The sequence below is a fragment of the Protobothrops mucrosquamatus genome, unplaced genomic scaffold (genome assembly GCF_001527695.2).
Source record: "Protobothrops mucrosquamatus isolate PMUCROS unplaced genomic scaffold, P.Mucros_1.0 scaffold_287, whole genome shotgun sequence".
NCBI classification, from domain to species: domain Eukaryota; kingdom Metazoa; phylum Chordata; class Lepidosauria; order Squamata; family Viperidae; genus Protobothrops; species Protobothrops mucrosquamatus.
The window spans coordinates 1,894-25,875 of NW_015386363.1; the positions used below are offsets into that span (position 1 = coordinate 1,894).

At 34.3% G+C, this 23,982-nt stretch overlaps 1 protein-coding gene across 4 annotated transcripts in view; it reads left to right on the forward strand.

Annotated features, from left to right (window-relative positions):
- The first annotated feature begins 295 nt into the window (after positions 1–295).
- The window catches only part of DCAF6 (DDB1 and CUL4 associated factor 6), a 43,782-nt gene continuing 20,095 nt past the window's right edge, over positions 296–23,982 (forward strand). For 2 of the 4 annotated variants that reach the window (XM_015831910.1, XM_015831911.1), the window contains exons 1-9: positions 296–400; positions 840–1,025; positions 1,420–1,533; positions 2,614–2,749; positions 5,053–5,267; positions 10,663–10,756; positions 14,554–14,673; positions 16,038–16,280; positions 23,300–23,467. In XM_015831910.1, coding sequence (XP_015687396.1) covers positions 1,423–1,533; positions 2,614–2,749; positions 5,053–5,267; positions 10,663–10,756; positions 14,554–14,673; positions 16,038–16,280; positions 23,300–23,467 — 1,087 coding nt within the window. In that variant the 5' untranslated portion in view covers positions 296–400; positions 840–1,025; positions 1,420–1,422. Of the gene's footprint in view, positions 401–839; positions 1,026–1,419; positions 1,534–2,613; positions 2,750–5,052; positions 5,268–10,662; positions 10,757–14,553; positions 14,674–16,037; positions 16,281–23,299; positions 23,468–23,982 lie in introns of those variants that run through there. The other 2 variants (XM_029287292.1, XM_015831909.1) reach the window with 2 other exon arrangements.

Below are 23,982 nucleotides of genomic sequence, written 5' to 3' on the forward strand. Positions count from 1 at the left end.
TATTCCACTCTAACAGCATTCAGCTAAATATTTTTCACATTTAAATTAAGATTTTCTTTGTTCATTTATATTGGGAATTGATTATTAATCTTGACAAGATTCAACCTTCAGAGGTACTATTTTTCTGTGGCTTCAGTTTTCAGAAAAAACAGGCATGTTAATAATGTGAGGCCAAACCAAGGATCTTGCAATATTTATTTATTAATCATTAATATTTTGTTGAGGCCAACTAAATACTTTTAATATTTTTATATGTAATTTTGAAAACTCTTCATGATTAATGTAGCTGCTAAATATTTATTCACAGGTGAATACAATATGCTGGAATGATACAGGAGAATATATTCTATCTGGATCTGATGATACTAATCTTGTAATTACTAATCCATATAGTAGAAAGGTAAGGTAGCCAACTATTCATTCTTCTGGTTAAAATGCTATTATAAATACATGTTTTGATGATACTATCTGTATCATGTATCCTATATACTTTCAAAAAATTTTTTTATCTGTCCTCAATGAAAGGATTGATGCAAAACCCAATAAGTCTCGCAAAAACACAGGAAAGATCATATGAATGTCTCCTGTTTCCTTTTCTACCACTCCCAATCATGTTATCATGTAAATATTGTATCAATGCAATGGCCATATTCTTCTACAGCTGTGAAATTAATTGGCTGATTTGGAGACTTTCACCCTCAACACGTCAGAAAGAATCAATTATTAATATAAAGTGCCATCATGGATAGGGTGATGGGGTGATGGTAGAAAAGGTATATAGGAGTTATCATTCCCCATCCCTTGTGTAGTCTAATAAAAATGTTAATCTTGTTTCCTAGGTATTAACAACCATTCGCTCAGGACACAGGGCAAATATTTTTAGTGCAAAATTTTTACCATGCACCAATGATAAGCAAATAATATCCTGTTCTGGAGATGGGGTCATTTTTTATACTAATGTTGAACAAGATGCTGAAACCAACAGACAGTGCCAATTTACTTGCCACTATGGAACTACATATGAGGTACTACAATATAATACCTTGTTACTATAAAGACAGCATTAATTAAATACTTATGCAAATTGTGATCATAGGTGGAACTCCAGTGACTTGCAAATAGAACAGACCAAAGTATATAAATATTTGGAAATCTATTTTCAATCCACTATTGAATGAATATATCAAATTCAGTCTGTGCCAAAAAGGCTTCAAATGCTATTCAGTATTTTTCATTTAATTGTATTCTGATTATATAATTCAGGACCAAAATCAGTTTATTATATTATTAATTACATATTAATTGATTTTTATTATATAAGATTATAAAGGCACAGTTTATGCAATTTTTGGATCTTAAGCTCAGTTTTTAAAGCAACTTTTGATGCCATTTTTAATTCTACTTATCTTTACTTTGTAGATCATGACAGTCCCAAATGATCCCTACACATTTTTGTCTTGTGGAGAAGATGGTACTGTAAGATGGTTTGATACAAGAATCAGGACAAGTTGTACAAAAGAAGACTGTAAAGATGTAAGAAAGATTTGTTAATGACATGAAGTATCACATTAGGTTCAGAACTTGATTTGCTTGTTGCCGGCAGTAGAAATTATGGAAAAGTGTCCAAGATACATAATCAAGTTATGTACCGTGTTTTCCCGAAAGTAAGACCTACCCCCAAAATAAGCCCTAGCTTGATTTTTGGGGGTGGGCCTAATGTAAGCCCTACCCCCAAAATAAGCCCTAGTTTTGGGGCGAGACGCACACCTAAAAATCAAGCTAGGGTGAGGGTGGAGCTGCTCCACGCGCCCCCACCCACTTACCAGGCCTCCCATGAATTGACATCTGCCTCTCCTCACCGGCCCACCTTCTGTGGTGTCCCCTGGCCTGCATTTTGCAGTCAGAGGCCTTTCCGGAAAGGTCTCTGACTGCAAAATGCAGACTGGAGCTCCATCCTCAGCTGCAGAATGAAGCTGCTCCTTCAGCTGTAGAAGAAGTGGGCTGGCTGGGCAGGGTTGTTGGTGCCGCCACTGCGAGGTGAGTGGGAATGACACCTGCTGAAAATAAGACCTGGTGCCTCTTTTGGAGGGGAAAAAAAAAAAGATGATTGGAAATTGCTATATTTTGATGTGGTTATGTTATAAACCCTGGAGGGGCCCAGGGAAATGGAAACCTTCTTAGATATCTTGATTGTTGACGTGGGCATTTTTATTGTCCCTTTGGCCTGTGGTTTGTATCTTTGTTTTTTATGATATTTATTAATATGGATTTTTTATATTTTATATCTGTTGTTTTTACATTTCTTGTTTTATCTGATTTTTGTCTGCCACCCAGAGTCATTTTTGGTGAGGTGGGTGGCTATATAAATTTGCTTAATAAATTACAAACACACACACACACACACACACACTGTTTTGGTGTCTGATCTTGGTCTGGTAACTGTATTCTTGTCTGCTTTTCAATGATTAAAATATATTTTGTTGAGAGCCAGACTTAGCTTGCCTTAAATTAGTCATTCCAAGTTAATTTCATATTGTAGTCATAGATCAGATAATACAATATTTGTGTGGGCTTTTCAAATAAGTGCACTATTTCCTCTTTTTCCCCCCCTAGGATATTTTAATCAATTGTAGGAGAGCTGCCACATCTGTGGCCATCTGCCCATCCATACCATATTACCTTGCAGTTGGCTGTTCTGATAGTTCGGTAAGAATATATGATCGACGCATGCTTGGCACAAGAGCAACAGGTACGATGATGCAAGCATGACATTATGATATACGTTAATGTTGAATACATAGCTGAGGTATATTAGATGTGCATTTTCAATGAATTTATGTAATGCAAAATATTTTGTCTACAGTGTTTGTTTATATTCATAATATCTCATAATGTTCAGAATACTATTTTAAAAGACTCTCAAAGTCTGTTAAGATTGTTCTCAATGTTTTCTTGCAATGTGGACTGTAAAGTATTGACATTCTGTTTGTTTAAATGGGATTTGTGTTTCCTTATCTAACAAAATGAAATTCAGTGGTGAAAAAAGTAAGGTTCTACATTTAGGCAAAAAAAACCCCGCAAATACACAGGTATAGTATAGGTGGTATCTGGCTCAATAAAAATAATTGTGAGAGGGATCTTGGAGTCCTAGTGAACAATCACTTAAATATGAGCCAGCAGTGTGCTGCAGCTGCCAAAAAAGCCAACACAGTGCTGGGCTGCATTAACAGAGGGATAGAATCAAGATCATGTGAAATATTAATACCACTTTACAATGCCTTGGTAAGGCCACACTTGGAATACTGCAACCACTTTTGGTTACCATATTATAAAAAAAGATGTTGAGACTCTGGAAAGAGTACAGAGAAGAACAACAAAGATGATTAAGAATATAAAGAACGGTTACTGGAATTGGTAATGTCTAGTTTAATGAAAAGAAGGACTAGGGGTGACATGATAGCAGTGTTCCGGTATCTAAGGGGCTGCCACAAAGAGGAGGGGGTCAAGCTATTCTCCAAGGCACCTGAAGGCAAGACAAGAAGCAATGGAAGAAAACTAATCCGGGAGAGAACCAACCTAGAACTAAGGGAAAATTTCCTGACAGAACAATTAATCAGTGGAACAACTTGCCTCTAGAAGTTGTGAATGCTCCAACACTGGAAGTTTTTAAGAAGAGACTGGACAACCATTTGTCTGAAATGGTATAGGTTTCCTGCCTGATCAGAGGGTTGAACTAGAAGACCTCCAAGGTCGCTTCCAACTCTGGTATTCTGTATTCTGTATTCACCCTAGTATTATTTTATGCCTCATTGGGCTGGCTTTTCACTAATTTCCAAGTTAATTTTTGAACTCCAAAGAAAACATAGCCTTTGATCTAAAAAGAAATTGCATGCCCATCAACAATATTTTTTTCTTTTTCTTTTTGAATAGTCATGAGAAATAAATGTAGAAATATTTTCTTTTAAAAACTGTTTTTGTTGTTAATGGTTGAAATACTAAACATTATGGTTATATTAATTTTTAATTAGGGTAGCTTTAGAACAAATATTAGTTTTACTTTGTTTTGTTTTGTTTGTTTTTGTTTTCTACAATTGCTTAAAATTTTTAGTATAGTTTCCTACCACTTTGAGATAGAAAACACATAAAACTATAGTTTAAACTCAGAAATAGACTTTATGAATTAAATGTATTTTATATAATTTATAAATAACCTATTTTATTTATTAATTTATTACAAATACTTTATACCACCAAGCAGAACATGACTTCTTGCAGTGGCATATCCAAATTAATGTCCTGAAACTCTGGAGGGCAGTCTTTTGGAGGCCATTGCAATTATGAAGAAGTCAAAGATTGCAGTGTACAAAATAATAATTTAATATGAGGAAGAGGGAAGCTAGGATTTTAGGGTTTTGGAGGGAAGAGGATTGAAAGGGCCTTCTGGGAGATTATTATTAAGCTTGAGTGGACATTTGGATGTTTATTGATTGGGCTGACTGATCAACCAACTGTATTGTAACCAATTTTACTGTTTTTTACTGATCCTGATTTCATTTTATTCTACACTGCTACTGATAGAAAGAAAATTTTGAATATATCATTTTTGTTTGCTTATTCATGACCAAGTCATGAACAAATGTAGTTTTATTACAAACAGACCTGGCTTTTATCAGTGGAGACTGAGGCTGAGATCACGGGAAATATTCCAAAACCATGAACTAGGCTAGATGAGACGTGAACTAAATTCCCTGAAACAGCTCACTGAGTGATTCCTGACATACCTTCTCTGGCCCATCAAACCTAAATTTGCCCAATTGTCAACATATCGCAAAACCCTATAAAAGTTGGCTCTCCAGATATCTCCATACTCAACTGTTGCCTTTGTTGTGTTTCTTGTGAGATAACTAAAAAGAGTTTTATTTTTCTTGCAAGCTGCATATTTTTTCAGTAAAAGTCTCTTCATTTCAGATGAACACTAGACAGATTTGCATATACTGTTTTGCATTTGAAAAATGGAGAATATTTTCAGCTGTTGTTGTTTCTTTCATGTAGGTAATTATGCAGGCAGGGGTACTACAGGATTGGTGGCACGTTTTGTTCCTCCTCATCTTAATAATAAATCCTGTAGGGTAACATCTCTCTGCTACAGTGAAGATGGACAAGAAATTCTTGTGAGCTATTCTTCAGACTACATATACCTATTTGATCCTAAGGATGATACAGCTAGAGAATTGAAAGTTCCTTCTGCAGAAGAGCGAAGAGAAGAGGTAAGCTTTCCATAGTGCTGATTTGATGTCAAGATAATTAGCTATACTTCTTTTAAACCACAGTTATTATAGCAGTGTAATTTAGCTAATATTTTAAAAAATGAAATATAAATGATCAATGTCAGATAGGTAGTTTTGTTAGAGATTCTGAGAAAATCATATTAAAAGAAACCCGTGAACAAAAATAGTGGCTAAAATTTCAGTCCTAGAAGAGAACAAGAGTGTTTGTTTAAATGGCTGCCCAACTCAGACTATATAACTTTGGGCAGCATATAAGAAAATATACAAATAGATGGGCTGTTTCTTGTTTTTAAAATTCAGATGTTTCCTTTCCGAACTAAATGTCTTAAATTTGCTATGAACAATTGCAACACTGAATGATTCGACCTATGCTGGAAATTCTGATACTGTAGTTTTGATTTAAGGAAGTTTACTGACTATATCAAGTATAACAACGTGCTACCTATATTTTTTCATTTACATGAATTTTCTTTGTTTTTGTTTTGTTATTTTCTCTTATTTTCTCTTGCATAAATTCTTTTTATGCAAAAGCAACAAAAAGATGGTATTATGCAATTTATGCTAGAAAGTCAATTCGCACCAAAGGTCTAAAAACATCACAAACTTCTTGCCAAAACTGCTTGACCTTTCCATCAGCAACTTTTTTTTTGCTCTCACGTATTTACCATCATGTTGTACGGTCATTCTAATTGTGCATCTCATCTCCCATTTAATCCCATACTTGCAATCACTACTACCATTACTATGGAGACAAAAGAGCTGTCAACATATTGTCCAACCCCTTACACAAAAGGAAAAGGATCTGTCTGATATAAGAAATTTGGGCAAACTATATTGTGCCGAAGCTGGTGAACAAGTTTTTAACCTAGGCAACTCTGCAGTGTGTAACATAGCAGAGAATGCCTAACAAAAGTTTTGGTATTTATTTATTTATTATTTAAATTTATATACCGCCCTATCTCCCTTACGGGACTCAGGGCGTTGAACAGGCAATAATAAAAATCACAATAAATATTGAATAAAAAGCCTGCTCTAAAATACCCCATATAAAACCCCTAGCAAAGCCCAATCAAAACTACGCCAGGCCGGCCGCATGGAATAGAAGGGTTTTCAAGGCTCGGCGGAAGAGGCGCAGGTCCGTAGTTGCACGTAGGTCGGGGGTAGGTCATTCCAGAGGGCAGGAGCTGCCACAGAGAAGGCTCTCCCCCTGGGGGTCGCCAGCCGGCATTGACTGGCCGCCGGCACCCTAAGGAGGCCCTCTCTGTGGGAGCGGACTGGTCGAAGGGAGATATTTGGTATTGTAGTGCATTTGGTCTCTTTGTCATGATAATCACACACATTAGAAATCTAGTGGTAAAAAACATGGAAAAGATGTTTCACTATATGTACAATTTGAGATAAGGAGAAAAACATGTTTGAATAACGTAGTGCTTAAGAATGAGACTATTTATGAGCACATTTGTCAATGCATTTGAGTTACAAATTTGACATCATGCCCTGCAACCCCCTTTTTTCTTTTGTTCATAGGTTTTATGAACGATAAATGAATTCATTTTTATGCAAAGTTTTCAGGAAACATTGCTCTATGTATTCATGCACAGGGCAGTAGTTATTTATAAACATATTGCTTACTATTCAGAAAATAACTACAATGATTCATATCCATATCATCTATGAATTTGACAATTGCAACATGCTCTACAGCTGGTCCTCAAAACAGTTGTATTCATTTAATGACCATTACAATGGCACTGAAAGAAGTGACATCACCGTTTTTCATACTTCCAACTGTTGCAGCATCCTGGGGGTCACATAATCAAAATTTGGATGCTTCGCAACTGGCATGTGTTTATGATGGTTGCTGTGTCCAAGGATAATGTTGTCATCTTTTGCGACCTGCTGACAAGCAAAGTCAGTGGAGAAGCCAAATTCACTTAACAAGATGTTACTAACTTAACAACTGCAATGATTCACTTCACAACTGTGGTAAGAAAGGTCATAAAATGGGGCAAAACTCACTTAACAACTATCTTGCTTAACAACAGAAATTTGGGACTCAGTTATGGTCGTAAATTGAGGACTACCTGTATTTGAGTCTTCCTCTGCAGAACACTTAGAAAATACAGTGAGAACAGAATCATCTATCCATTTCCTGATGGGTAAGAGCAGCTTTAACAAGCACTGCATTTCAAGCACTGCATTGATATAAATGGGATTCTGAATGAAATTCAAAGTTCAGATCTTAAACTATAAGCCTTACATAGGTTGGCTTTTTCCCCATCAAGAGCATATAGGCAGTGTTATCAAAAAGATGCTTTAGGTTCCTTCTCATGCAAGGAAAGGTTGGAACCCAGTAGACAGAGCTTTGTGATTGTCCCATTATCAAGGAACAGCTTGCCTTGGATATCCAATTAATCCTCACATTTTGAATGTCAGAAAAGCAGTAAACTTGGGTTTTTTCTTTGAGACAGTTGGAAATTAAATAATGTTTAGTCTCCCTTTGTTATTTTTAGTGTTTTTAGTTTTTACATTTTATATGTGTTCCAGTTTTTATTTAATATATTTTGAATTGATATTACATGGTTTGAATTGTTTTGGGTGAATTGTTAGCTTGCTGTAAACCCTCTAAAGTCTGTTGATGTGACAATAGACAAATGTTTGTAACAAATAGCAGATGAGATGTGACAGTTTTCTTTTCTTATTTTAAAGCACAACAGACAATCCTATTTTTTCTTAGCTGATTATTAGAGCTATGTACACATTTGAAAATGATTCAGGAGTATTTGAACTTTCCACACAAACCTGAAAAAAGGAGGCTGATTTAATGAATAGTAAGAATGCTGTGTTTATTCAAGGTTTAAAGTACATCTTTTGAATTGGTGTTGAAGCACCACTGTGCTATCACACAGCAAAATAATTTCTGAATTATTATTAAATCATGGGCAAATTGCAATTATACTTTAGAGATTTCTGATTTTTTGGCATATGTAAACTGACTGCCTAGAGCTCCCATTCCATTCCATGGCTGCAAAAACTGTGGGTTCCTTACAAGTATTAAAATCCTATTCCAGTAATAGAGAGGTATGTCTGTGTTGATAACATTGTGTTTCCCTGAAGAACATAAATAGCATCATGAAGAATTTGTCAGGCACTACTTGTTGGAATCCATCAATACTACATTACTAAAAATGTGTTCTGCCCTGTGTGTGATTAAAAAAAAAGGGAAAATCTTGGGGATAATAGGATGTATATAAAGTTATTATTAGACTGAAAGTTTTAAATATCAAAGTTAAAATTATTAAGACTACAATCACATGCTCTTGTATTTGGTAGATTCCACTAGGTTTTGTAGAACATTGATGAGTCGATATGTAAAAATGTTCCTATAGAGTACATTGAGTCTTCTAAATAGAAAACTAAAAAAATTAATGGCAAATTTTGAATAATTTTCTATAGCAAAAGATAAACATTCACTTATAAAATTGCATTCTTTTAAGTATCAAGCTCTTGTGTGTATGTGTCCATATATACAATGGACACATACACACAGGGAAGGGAAACATCTCAAAGGATTAGCAATTGCATACAGGTAATCCTCAATTTATGACCATAATTGAGCCCACAGTTACGGGCTCAGTTAAGTTGTATCTGTTGTTAAGTGGGTCATCACATAACAAACCCGATTTTCAACATTTTTTTGTGGTTATTAAGGAAATGCTGCAGTTGTCAAGTAAATTTTTATGCTAGAAATTAGAAGTAAATGCTGTTTCATTTATTTATTTGATTTCTATGGCCGCCCATCTCAGCAAACAATTCTGGGTGGCTCACAGTTTCTGACAAAAAATGTTGTAAATCATGTTTATATGACCACAGGATGCTGCAAACAGCCATAGATGCAGATCAGTTGCTTAATTTTTATTGGATAGCAATTCCTTTCTTCACCAAACTGGTGTTCTAATTCTTTTCCTTTTATTTTGATCAACTGTAAAGACCTTTTTGTTATTCCTGGCATCTTTTGCTAAACTTCCTTTCTGGGAAACCTGTGGTATTCTTACTTTTTGGACTAATTCTCTACTTCTGTGTCCTGTTTTTTGTTTTTAGAGCTTCACTGTTTTATAAAGCCACATTGGCTTCTTTTATTATCCTCCATTTTTTTTTCCTTTTTGGAGTTATATAGATATGTACTTTCAGGAACTTCTGCCCACATTAAATTCTGTCAGTTTCTCATGTCATGAAGTCCTATTTATCATTTCTTTGAGTTTACTAAAATAAAAAGTTTCAGCATTACATGATCATTTCCTGCTCTTTCTGCTTTCTCAACCAATTTTTTCCCTGTTGATTAGTGAGATATTTATATTTATCCCCAAGTCAAATATAGCTGATACTCATTATCTAAAAATAAGTTGCAACTATATTAGGGTTTAATGTTAAATCAACAATCCTTAAGTAGTTAACCTGACTGTTATTAAGTGTAAGGGCTGAGGTGAGAATGAGCAATTCCGAAGCCATGATGGCTGTTATATAAACAAGCAACAACTGTTAATCTGGAAAAGTTGGAGGAAGAAATCATGGGCAATCTGTTATTTGTACAGCTTCATTCTTACCTTAATTTTAATCTAGCTGAACCTTGTTTGTGAATCTTTTGCCAATCTTCAAGCCAAGGATTCAAACTAAACTGATATTTCAGGAAATTTCTGGTTTATTGCCAAGTCCAGGTCAGGAAGCCTGACATTCAGCCTAGTTCAAATGTTCTTTCTCTGAGATTAGAAGAAAAAAGTCAGTATCCTCTGGGTAGGAGAGAGATTGAGGGTATAATATGATATAATACTGTAGCCAGTTCTCTATTTTTACTAAATGTTAATCTAAATAATTCCACAGCTCACTCACCGTTTTCAAATATACAGCCCACTATGTGTATCTGCACCTTATGGCATATTTCTTTTAACCTGAAGAAAAATTGAAAAGGCATCTATGCTTTGGCATAGATTTAGGTACTATAATGTGGTCCTCTTTTGATGATTTAAAATATAACACTATAAATACCAACTGATAGAGTTAAAAACTGGGGATTCTGAAAGTTAAAAAAAAAAAATAAGCGCATCATTTTGTTATTCCTGGACTCTGATACTAAAGAGAAAAAAATTATTAAAAATCCCACTCATCATTCTCAAACTCTTACAGATACCTAAAGTAGTCCATTTATATATAACAACAGTACTAGTTTTCTACTTTCTTCCTAAACCAAATTATGGTTGCAGGTTTGTCCATGTTGATAAAAATAAGACAATAAAAGTGCAAGAATTTTAACTTTATCTCATATAGATAAATAGAATAGAACGTTTGCATCTTTAATTTCCTTGCTTTTTTCCTTTAGTTACGGCAGCCCCCTGTCAAACGTTTGCGATTAAGAGGAGATTGGTCAGATACTGGACCAAGGGCAAGGCCGGAAAGTGAAAGAGAAAGAGATGGTACTATATTTTGATATTTATATTTATCCTAGTTTTTAATTTAAACTTTGCTTAATATTATATGTACAATGATGCTATACTTTTAGACATGTTCTATCTCTAATAATATGGTCTAAATAATGACCATATTTAGACAGTTATCCATGACTTCGTAAGTTATGTTTTTTCAGGCTGCAGACAAATTGTTCCTTATTCTTTTTTTCTATCAAGCATCAGCTCTGACACAGAAATGTTACTTTGTGTTAAGCCAAAATTCCCCATTATAACTAAATTGGGAAATTCTACTGAAAAGAATTCTAGTTTCTGAACTTTTCCAAATCTATTCTGGTAGATTTGGGAACCCACTGAAATGGATTTTGTAGTCAATGCTGGAAGAGTATGAGAAGGAGGGAGACGTAGCAAAACCTCTGCTCATACACCATAAGCACAATTGATTCAGATTCAACTCATAGTGACAGTATTGCCAAATGCTTAAGTCTCTGATGGTAAAATCCTTTCAAAGTCATTCTAGCAGTAACTTTACTTTCTTCTATCCACTTTATCCATTGTCTTCTGCTTCTTCTAATTCTCTCAACTTGTTGTCCATCACTGATTTCTTTCACACTTGAGTTAACTTGACTTTAATTCCCTAAAAAGTCAATTTTTATTTGACATAAAACTTCATTGATGGAGACTCTCCTGATTCATGATACTCTTAGCAACTGTTTCTAGATCCATAATTCAAAATTATCATTCTCTCCCATTCTCAGTGTCCAGCTTTCACAGCCAAGTGCTACCACTGAAAATTGCAATGAATCCCATTATTTTAACTATCCTTATCTTTCTCCCTGAGATTAATCTTTTCTTTACATTTCCAGCAGATTTTCCTTATTTTTTTATATTATTGCGCCTACCTATCTACCAATTTCACTTTTTCATCTTCAGATAAAGTTCATAAAGCATGTCAGTTGCTGTAATCTGTATCTTATTAATATTTAGTTTTAAACCAGATTTCTCATGATCTGTTTTTATTTTCACAATCAGCCTCAGTCATCTTTACTTTTACTTTACTTTCAATTAACAAGACTGTGTTAACTATCTGCATATTCCAGTTAATGTTATGAGTTCCTATTCAGATTCCAGTTGTCATCTCTTTTTGTTCTGTTTTTTCTTTTTCTTTTTGTTCATTGTACAGATTCCTCAGGAAAATAATATTCTGGCACACTCTTTAGCTTTAGTATGTATCACCTTCTGCATGATCATTAAAGCAAAGATTAAAAAAACTCCTTATGTCTTCATTGTCCTGCCTATCCTCTGCCATTTTAGAAATCTGGTTGTTAATTTGACATATTTCTCTCAATATATAGCTCTAAGCTTTTTTGTAAGGAATTAAGTGAAAGTTTGGTGTGGAATTAGTGCTATGATTTGGTAATTTTTACATCTCACAATTTTACATAGCTATATTCCCCAACTAATCTTCTCTATATTCTAAGCCAGATAGTGATGTTTTATATTTGTTGACACAGAACTGTCCAACTGCCTGTTCTCTGTGCCTTTAAAAATATTTCATCTGTGCTTGGTGTTTTCCTATTTGACAATTGGCATACTGCCTGTCATACTCTACCTACTTTTTATCAGTTCCTGAATGTATTCACATTCTGCAAACGTTTCTTACATTCTAATTCTTGTTTGTTAGAGTTTCAAAAGAGTGTTTACATTTACCTTTAATAAAATTTCCTTACTTACATTTCTTCTGTTATTCTTAAATATTCCTACTTCTGTAGATTTCCCTTTATTTCTCCAATTTTCTTAAAAAAGATCTCTCCTTTTCCTTTTAATGTTATATTCTTCTATTAGTCAACACTCTTGATTGATATCTTTCTTTATTTACCCTTAATTGTTGAACATTGTGATTCAGTAATATGTCCTGTATATTGCTCAAGTTTTTCATCCTTTATGTTTTACTGGTTGTTGTAATAGCTTGTTCTGAAAACCACTTGGATCTTTTTGTCTTTGGAATTTTGGGAACATATTTTCACTTTGTTTTTCGTAATGTTTCTTATATCTTAGCCCTTCAGATTCTCTTTCACTTAAATTAAGTATACTAACTTTTTCTTTGCTCTTATACGTCCTCCAGATTGATTTTGTAGGTTTAATGCATAAATTTGATGCCAAGAATTCATGGTCTGTTCCACAATCTGCATCTGGTAGTATCCTGGTTGACTGAATTGCACTTCTTATCATCTGTTTCCTATCATCGAATCAATTTGATTCCAGTCTTGTGCATTTTATGATGTGATTATGCTGAGTCTGCATTTCTAGTCCTTAAAGCAGGTATTATGTTAATTTAGTTCAAATTTTCCTGTGATTCCTGTTCTTCCATTTCTCTGATTTCTATATTAAAGTCACCCTCAATTAAAAAGTATTATATCTTTTTTTAATAGTTTTTAGCATCCCTTTCAATAGGCAATACAATTCCTCTTTTTCTTAACTGAATATGTAGCAAGTACATTCACTAATATTATTCATTATATATACTCATTCTAATAGGTCCTATAATTTATTCAGTTATTGTCAAGTATACATTTAGCAAATTTCTATTTGAATCATTGCCATTTTTCTTCTATATGATCCTATGTCACAAATTTTATAATTACATGATTTGAAGTTGGTTTCTCTCCTACTTGCAGAGCTTACTCGATCTTACCACCATTGTGGTAAGGATTACCCTTAATTTTGCCACCATTGTGGTAAGGATTACCCTTAATTTTGCCACTGTACCATTAGGCTTTGATTTTTTTTCTTCCTTTCAGATTCTTCAGAGTTATTCAGGAGAAAAAGTAAAGATAATTTCTTTTGTGCAAAAGAGTATTAGTTTAAATAAGATTGAAATTTACCTGAAGTGATCATAGTAGCACACTTTTAGAGTGCTTTGTTTCTTTGTTTCTTACTAGCCTTGCCTCTCTTCCTTTAACTGTTCTTACAGTTTTCTTTCTTCATTTTCATCCTCCTCTCATTCATTTTTCTTTTTTCCAATTTTTAACTTGTGTAGGAAAATGGATAGGTTTGATATTGGATCGTGCTTCAGTTGTATTCTGATTTTATTATAAAAATAATATTTTGCATAATACTTTACATTCTGCAAACTGTTTTCATTGCTGGTATGTTTCTGGGTTATAATGTCCTGTAAAGCCCTATGCAGCATAGGATCAGGTTATTTTAGACCACTTCTCCTAGATGCATCTATCTGTCCCAGTGGAATTGGCAAGAGAGGTTACAGGTTCCATCCATGAAAGAATGTAATCTAGTGGAACCCAGGAAGAAAGTCTTTTCTGCCATAGTCCACAACCTGTGGAACATCATCCCTGGAATTTAGATTGACCCCAACTATACTGGCCTTTAGAAGGACCTTGGAAGACATGGCTCTACCATCACACCTGGGGCCTGGCAGTGATGGAAGCTTTTACAGCGGCTGTGTTGAACTGATGTAATATTGGATTCTGCTGCTGATCATGATTATTTTGTTTTTAAATGATTATTGATGGTTTTAGATGTTTCCATATTTGTTCTTTAACTTGCTTTTGTTAGATTATTTTTTACCTGTTGTGAGCTATTCAGATTTACCTAGTTGAGATGGGCAGCCATTCAAATAATAATAACAATAACAATGGTAATAAAATACAAAAAACCTACCAAATATAAAAATTAAATATCACTTATGTTTTTGTTTTTTATTTTTCAGAGATGTAAGTATATATGATTGTGGTTAGTAAAAGCAAAAATACAGTAAAAGCATTAATATCACTATTTATACCTAGGTGAACAGAGCCCTAACGTTTCATTGATGCAAAGAATGTCTGACATGTTGTCAAGATGGTTTGAAGAAGCAAGTGAAGTTGCACAGAGCAACAGAGGAAGAGGACGATCTCGCTCTAGAGGTAAATGCTTTTAACAGCCCTCACAATTAAATGACGGTAATGAGTCTATTTAATCCAAAATATGCTGATATTATAAGGTTGCTATCTCAACACAAGAGTAAGTATGTCAAGAACAAATCTTTTCTGATTAATTGTACCTAAGTTTTTGATTGGGTAACTGATTGTGGGAGTGCTATAGAAATGAAATTTTGTGACTTCAGCATAGCATAGCATGCTGATTAATAAGTTAATAAAATATTGACTGAATAATCTGAAAATTGTTGACTCAAAATTGGCTCAAAAGTAACACTTCGATTGTTCACTAATGGTTCTTCATTAAATTAAAGAGAAATATCAGTCCTGTATGTGAAATATTATATATTTCAATAAAAAGGGAGAGAAGAACATTTACCATATTTGCAGATGATACAGATAAATTGTATTATAGAAGACAAAGAAAATTATCTTGGTAGAAATTATCCAAAAGTTACAACATCAAATTTAACAGAAACAAGTACAAAATTCTTTACTTAAGAAAATGCCTAGGCATAGGATGAAATTTATAAACCCTGACTTGTATTTGTAAAAAAAGATCTTGGAATAGTTGAGGCCAAACTCATTATGAACCAATAGTGTGAAGTAGCTATAAAACAGCAAATTGTATTTTAAAGTACATCAACAGAAGCATAATTTCCAAATCCATCCTCTCCAATGCTGGTCGTGGTTAACTCAAATACTTTGTTCAGTTCTGGGAAATAATTTTAAGAAAGATTCAGAGAAAATGGAAGGGCTCAAAGAAGTGCGGCAGTGATTGGAGGGACTAGAAACTAAGTCCTGAAAAATGAGATTGAAGATGATGAACTTGTGTAGCTTTGAAAAGATACAACAACAACAACAACAACAAAAAGGAAATGATACCATTCTTCAAATACCTGAAAAATTATAATGTAGAAGAATATCTCATTTTTTTCTCATTGCAGACTACAGAACATGCAGTAATGGATTTCAGTTATCGAAAGGTGTAGACTCATGTAACACTGAAATCAATCAAACAAAAACCAGACAAATATTAGAAAAAATATCCTAACAACAAGATCAGTTTGACAATGGAAATTATTACCCAAAAATTGTGGGCTCCCCTTCATTAGAAGCGTTCGAGCAGAGGATTGACAGTATCTGAATGATTTAATTGGCATCCTGCATTGAGCAGAGATTGGACTTGATGGCTTAAATAGGCTCCTCCAAATTTAAAGTTTTAAGAATCACATTTAGCACATTTAATCTACTCTGTTGAAAGTATTAATTTGCTACTGTGTTGAATAAATATAAACCAGTAATCTTTTTTTAAAAAACAAGCAGAGTTAAGTTGATGCTTTTCTTCAAAGGTGGAACAAGTAGATCAGATGTTTCTACCCCAGGAAATGTCTTGGCAGGTGCTGAAACAGAAAATTCCATGGAAGTAGATGGTCCTGAACAATTGCAGTCATCATCATCTACAGTGTCAGCTCAAGCTCCTTCAACATCTTCATCAACAGAAAGTCCTCCTTCTACTTCTTTACTCTCGTCTCCTGACAATGAACAAAGACCTTTTTTGGAGATACCTGCACCTCCTACACTCCACCAACCTGGTATGTAAAGTTTTCTTGTTAAAACAGTACATGTATTTAATCTTATAAGGAGTTCAAAATACATATTTATTATACCAATATTCAGTGTGGTCATGTACTTGGATGCATGACCTCCAATTATAAAATCTACTACATTAATCTTCACTCAAAATTTTATTAGTCTGACATTTGGCTATAATTTGTTACAACACAGTATAGTGCTACTTTTCTTCAAAAAGATATGCCATTAAATGTTTAGCTCAACTTCTGACCCTGCCCAGAACAGTTTTTCAGCTGTGTAATGTATAGTGAAGTTTGTAAGAGAATTGAGTTTGTTCATTCCCAAAGTTTCATTGATAGAGCTTGTTTTAAAATTTGTTCATCTGTAGTTAGGTTACAAATATTTTTGAATTCCTAATGCTAGTATGTAAATATGAAGTAATTGTTTGTTTTATAACCTTAATTAGCAATAATTAATGTGGAGATGGTTCTTAGAAAACAAAGATCTGTACAACTGCTTTATATACTCAACCACCTTTCACAAGTATATATACTGTAGTATACTATACTTGACTGTATATATTGAACGTAAGACACTGTTGCAGTTTCAAAAAAACCTTTTTTCCCCCAAAGTTGCTTACTACATGAATGGAAGTAAGAAATATAAGCATAAAAATGCTCTTTTGGTTTGTAGAACTAGTTGCATGAATCTTTAGGTTCTGACCATGCGTGATTTCTGTGAAGGAACCAATCAGTTATTGTCTCTTAATTGTTCTGTTCTTTACTGTACTAATCATTCATAGGCAAGAATTAGACTTACATTACAATGGATATTTTGTTATTTTTATTGAACCATACATCTTGTACCACATCTGCATTGTGTTCATGCAACTTAGTGAGCTGACTGTTACAATATAGTAGAAAGTAATTTTCCCTTCCTTGGTTAATGCTGCTTTTGCCTAGCTTTTCTACCTGTAATTATATTGTCAATTGATCTATATGAAGATTTATAAAACCTGCAATGGTAGAAGGTAATTGAAAATCTTGGTCAAAAATTGTGGTCAAAAATCAAAAATTGTGGTCAAAGCACCTTTCGCACCCTTTAGAAGTGGAGTATTCAATATGTTGGAATTCTTGCTACAATCCTATAGAGGCAATTTTATGAATTACTGGAAATTGAGCCTAAATTCCTTTCTCACTCTATTTTTATTAGAATATACACAGTGTTTTTTTTAGCAGTTCTATAATTTAAATGGTAAACAACAACACTTTTCATCTTTATTACCATTAGAAACAGAGGATGGGAAAGAACAGAGGTGTTAGTAAATTGAAAGCAAGCTTCCAAAAAAAAAAATTGGTTATAGAAAGGTTCACATATTATGTACTATTTTATATTGCCATTTCATTGTTAAATTTTAATTGTAGCTTCGGAGGATTTTATCTCAAATTCTTGTAAGCCATTTTATTCATTTTATCTATTAATTTAATTTATATAGCTTCTTATCTCACAAGAGATGATTCTGGGTAGGATACAATAAATAATCAATAAAAAACCAATGTAGATATAAAACAGATATTTAGAAATACAACATTAAAAGCATATTAATTAAAACTAAATTATATGCAAACCCCAAGCAGAGAGGCTGTGAGTACATCCATCTCAATAGTAGAGCCATCTAAACAAGATTCCAGTTCTCTGGGACCCTCAGCCCTGGTGGCATAAACAAATCTTAAGGGACTTCTGGAACAGCAAAAGGAATAAAGCTGATGTAATGTCCAGTGGGAGAATGTTCTATAAGGCCAACATCATGGCAGACAAGTCCCATTTTCTGGTCCCTGGCAGATGGCATCCACAGCATGTTCTCTGTGCCAGATCTAATGGGCCAGGAAAGATGGCTCAAAATTTTTTTTTTCATCCGCCCAGAGAACTCTGCATAGCATAGACTATGCAAATATGTTTTGAGTAGGAAATATGTACTGGTTGGAAAAATGATATCTGTGAAAATAGCTTTGGCTTCATGTATTAAGTCCTGCAATTCCTTGCTTCCAGGAATGAAACTAAAAAATTTTTAAACATATAAAATCCATTTTCTGCTTCATGTGTAGCATGTACAATAAATGTTACTATATTCATAGGAAATATAATTTCTGCATTAAATATGAAGCATTTTAGTAAAGATTATTGAGCTGGATTACATAAAAAGACTGTGTAAAGATTAATACATTCCATAAAAACTGCTTTAATATTTCCGCTGTTTCAAATGAGCCTCATCCTCTTATGGCTTTTGCTTAGGAATCAGTCCATTTGCTCACCATTATTCCAGAAGTAAAGAGGTGTCATTTTTAGCAATTGAGCATCAAGTTTACGGTTAAATTTGATAGGGACTGAAACCATAGCAGGCTTAATCAACTATAATAATAAACCTAGTGCCAGTTATTGAAGAATCTGTTTTCTTACAATGAGGGAAAAAATGATTTGATCCCCTGCTGATTTTGTACGTTTGCCCACTGACAAAGAAATGATCAGTCTATAATTGCAATGGTAGATTTATCTTAACAGTGAGAGACAGAATAACAATAAAAAAAATCCAGAAAAATGCATTTCAAAAAAGGTAGAAATTGATTTGCATTTTAATGAGTGAAATAAGTAAGATTTCTGGCTCCCAGGTGTCTTTTATACAGGTAACGAGCTGAGATTAGGAGCACTCTCTTAAAGGGAGTGCTCCTAATCTCAGCTTGTTACCTGTATAAAAGACCCCTGTCCACAGAAGCAAACAATCAATCAGATTCCAAACTCTCCACCATGGCCAAGACCAAAGAGCTGTCCAAAGATGTCAGGGAAAATATTGTAGACCTACACAAGGCTGGAATGGTCTACAGGACCATCACCAAGCAGCTTGGTGAGAAGGTGACAACAGTTGGTGCAATTATTCACAAATGGAAGAAACAAAAGATAACTGTCAATCTCCCTTGGTCTGGGGCTCCATGCAAGATCCCCTCATGGAGTTTCTTTTTATTTATTCATTTAAGTGTTTATTGATTTTTTAATACAATTCAACAGTGCTTATTCAACAAACGTGTTGTCTGAGTTCATCATTCACTAATACAAATTAAATTCCTAATCCCTAGTTCGTTTCTCCAACCATTGGTAAAATAAGTCCCAAGTTTGAAAATATTCTGTTTCTCCTTTTTCTTTCAATGTCAAAGTAAGTCTGTCCATTTCTGCATAGTCTAGCATTTTTTTAATTATTTCTTCCTCCGATGGTGTTTCTTCATTTTTCTAATATTGTGCAAATATAAGTCTTGCTGCTGTTGTCATATGCAGAATCAAATATATACTTTGTTTATTAAGCTTTTCTGGCATTATACCTAATAAAAAAAGTTCAGGTTTAAAATCTACATGTTTCCCCAGCATCTTTTCTAGCCAGATATGTATTCTTGTCCAATATTTCTTTGCTTTAACACATGTCCACTACAAATGATAATAAGTACCTGGTTTATGATTACATTTCCAACATTTATCCGTCATATTTTTAAACATTTTTGTTAATCTTGCCGGTGGCAAGTGCCATCTATAAAACATTTTGTATAAGTTTTCTTTATAAGAGGTTGATATCACCTCATGGAGCTTCAATGATCATGAGAATGGTGAGGAATCAGCCCAGAACTACATGGGAGGATCTTATCAATGATCTCAAGGCAGCTGGGACAAGAAAACAATTGGTAACACACTACGTCATGAAGGACTGAAATCCTGCAGCACCTGCAAGGTCCCCCTGCTTAAGAAAGCACATGTACAGGCCCGTCTGAAGTTTGCCAATGAACATCTGAATGATTCAGAAAACTGGGTGAAAGCTCTTTGACATCAACTCAACTTGCCGTGTTTGGAGGAGGAGGAATGCCGCCTATGACTGCAAGAACACCATCCCCACGGTCAAATGTGGAGGTGGAAACATGCTTTGGGGGTGTTTTTCTGCTAAGGGGACAGGACAACTTCACCGCATCAAAGGAACAATGGATGGGGCCAAATACCGTCAAATCTTGAGTGAAAACCTTCCCTCAGCCAGGGCATTGAAAATGGATCGTGGATGGGTATTCCAGCATGACAATGACCCAAAACACATGGCCAAGGCAACAAAGGAGTGGATCAAGAAGAAGCACATTAAGGTCCTGGAGTGGCCTAGCCAGTCTCCAGACATTAATCCCATAGAAAATCTGTGGAGGGAGCTGAAGGTTTGAGCTGCCAAACATCAGCCTCGAAACCTTAATTACTTGGAGAGGATCTACAAAGAGGAGTGGGACAAAATCCCTCCTGAGATGTGTGCAAACCTGGTGACCAACTACAAGAAACGTCTGACCTCTGTTTATTGCCAACAGGAGTTTTGCCACCAAGTACTAAGTCATGTTTTGCGAAGGGGTCAAATATTTATTTCACTCATTAAAATGCAAATCAATTTATAACTTTTTTGAAATGTGTTTTTCTGGATTTTTTTGTTGTTATTGTGTCTCTCACTGTTAAAATAAACCTACCGTTAGAACGATGGACTGATCATTTCTTTGTCAGTGGGCAAATATACAAAATTGACGGGATCAAATAAATTTTTCCCCTCACTCTATCATTTTGGAAAATGCTCTTCTCAAGTGCTATTAGGATAACTTGAAAAACACTTAAAGGCATACGTACGAGTTTATATCAACTCAGTGGAATTTTGGATTGCTTTTGTTTGAGCTGGTAATTCCCAAGTAATGCCCCACATGTACTTTTAAAACAGCTGTTCCCTTCAGTTTCAAAATTAGTATGGTATGTTGTATTAATTCTTAGAAAACAATATAAGAGACTTTTATTCAAATATTGAATATCACTATAAAACTGTTACTATATTGTTTCAAATGCAGTATAGAAGAATTGGATTTAGAGGTAAAACATATTTATCAATTGTAGATTTTTCTCAAACATTGCTTAATATGTGCTTCCTCATGTATAGAATTCCTGTGGATGAATGTTAGTTTTGCAAATGTGTGATTTGTATAGAGTGAAATAACTGGGAGAAAATAGCTATTCCATTGACCTTTATTTGTCTAAGTTAACCTGATTGTTTCTGTCCTGGAGGATTAGCATCTTAACTGATTCTGTTGGCACTGGGAGGTGAACTACATTTACCTGGCTTTGTCATCAGGGCACCCTTGATATCTTGAGGTGACTCTATTGCTGATCAAATCTCTTGTGTGTGCTTTTGTAAAATATGACCGTGTTTGACATGCTTCTTGTTTTTATACTTTTTGCTGTACGCTACCCAGAGTCACTTCTTGTGAGATGAGTACCCATATACATTTATTAAATAAACAAATCAGAATGAAACAATTAGAATGCAGTTTATTTTGAATTTATTTCATTTGTTTACATTGTTCAGTCCTGTCACAATAAAATTCTAGCATGTGTTCCTTTGCCAGGCCATAGTGTTCTAAAACCTTTCACCAAAAAGAATATCTTCCAAATTAAAAAATGAAGTTTCCTTGGAGGACATCTCAACTCCGAGGAACTTTAGAATATACCCAGTTTGTTTTCCTGGCAACAGTGGAAATGGCTTCCCATCCTACTTCTCCAAGTCTAGTATAGGACTGAAATTTCTGAGACATCTCCCATCCAAATATTGACTCCATCTAACCTTGATTACTTTTTAAAGATGGTTTGATAGTGCCATATAACTGGACATCTTCTATGTACCTTTCAGCAGTTAGCTCACTGTGTTGTGGCTGTTATAGCCAAGCTATTTTTAAGTGACATATAGCCAGAAAACAAATCAGTTAATGTATTAGAATAAATCTGATATAAGGTAGTTAATACTCCTTCAAATGGTAATGCTTTAAATATTATTTAAATCAGATTGTTACTAAGAAAAGGTATTGCCCATAGGAGAAGAAATTGTTGCAGTAATTGTCCCTGTCATTAGTACAAGTGATCTTGAATGTTTAATTCCTTTTTTCTTATTTTTAATCCATATTTCCAAAAAATGTCATGAAATCAATTCAGCAATATAATAATGGTCTGAAAATAAAGCAGTGCATTATTATGCTCTGAATTACATAATGTTAATTCTTTACATAAGATCTACTGTTATAGTGGTCTTTAGTTTCTCACTTATTCATATACTAGAACGTGAAAACATTGGAATATATCAAATGGCAATTGTTTCCTTTCTGCAAATTGAGCACTAAAATCTTCTAATTGCCCCTATTCCTCCTGGGTGATTACTGCTGAGTATTGGGAAACCTTTTGATATGTTGTGGTTGAGTGGAATAGAGAAGTAATTCATTACATTCAGCTTAGCAGTTGCCTAATCTAATTACTTTCATCATGAAAACAAAAATTATGACACACGCTTATATGTTAGAGTAAGCATGGATCTTCATATTTCAGTTTTGTTCTTTATTGGCAGAAGGACCAAATCCCAAACTTGAAAACTGACTAAGCAAACAAAAAACAAAAACACCCCCTCCCTCATTTCAGCATTAGGCAACTTTTACAGTAGTGTGCTTTATCACAGTCAAATAGGACTGTATAGCTACATTTTATATTGTAATTTACAACCTAAAATTTGGATGACAACTTTGATAGTTAAGCTTCACTTTTGCCCACATACTGCATTGATCTCTTAATTCCCAATAAATATTGTTAGAGTAGAAACAGTTATATGTGTGGGAATTGTGCAGGAAATTACCATTATATATTTTTTGCATCTTCATGGTTATATCTTGTTTTTGTTTTTTTATTTTACAGAACCTAACTGCCTTAGCAGTTGAGCAAGTAGAGCTAGAAAACATATATAATGGGCATAATTCTCACACTTAAGAAAAAATAATAATAAAATAAGTAAAGCACATTTTGCTCCTGGGCTAAGTATTAATAGTCTGCTTTTACAAATGAAATTTGATGCTTGTCTTGTATTTTCTACATAATATCTATTATCTTGCTCTTTAGTCATATTCCTTTTATCTTATGTTCTATGCCTGTTTCTTTTTTACACCTTTTTTCCTGTCAGAATTAATGGCACCTGAGTTAGCTATACTCCGTAGGGGCCTGCAGCGGCTGAGGCTTAAGAAGGCTGAACAGCAGAGACAGCGAGAGCTAGCGGAGGGTTCAGCACAGCAGTCCTCCAGCTCTGATCAGTCTTCCCCTAAGGGATCCTCACAGGACCCTCAGCCTACAGGTTGTCATTTGTCAAGGTTTATTAAGCAGCTAATGTAGTTACGTAGTTTGTGCTGCTGTTGTTTGCTCAAGAGGCTTTCCCTCAGGAACAAAATAGTGTATGCAGTTGCTGCTTGCCTGTTGCATTTGTTGGTATTTATCTTCACACAGTTAACTGACTAATACTTGGCTGTTATCGATCTTTACCTCTGTAACACGTTTAGTTAAGGATATGTCATGTCTGGATAAAATGTGATTTTTAAAAAAAATACTGTTCAAGCATAATCAGTTGTACCATTAAAGCCCTTCTATTCCAACCTGAGGAACTGAAAGAATTCATTAACCCTAGTGCCAGCGTTTAACTAGATTTAGTTAAACTTTGTTAAGTACGGTATTCCCTGGGATGGAAGTCCAAGAGAAAGTATCTCACTTCATTTCTGCTAAAACTGCAAAGGTAGCCTTTGAGATCAACCAGGAATTATGTATGCTTTTCTAAGATTGTTGTTTGGGTATCTGATCTGAGGCTGTTTATGGCAA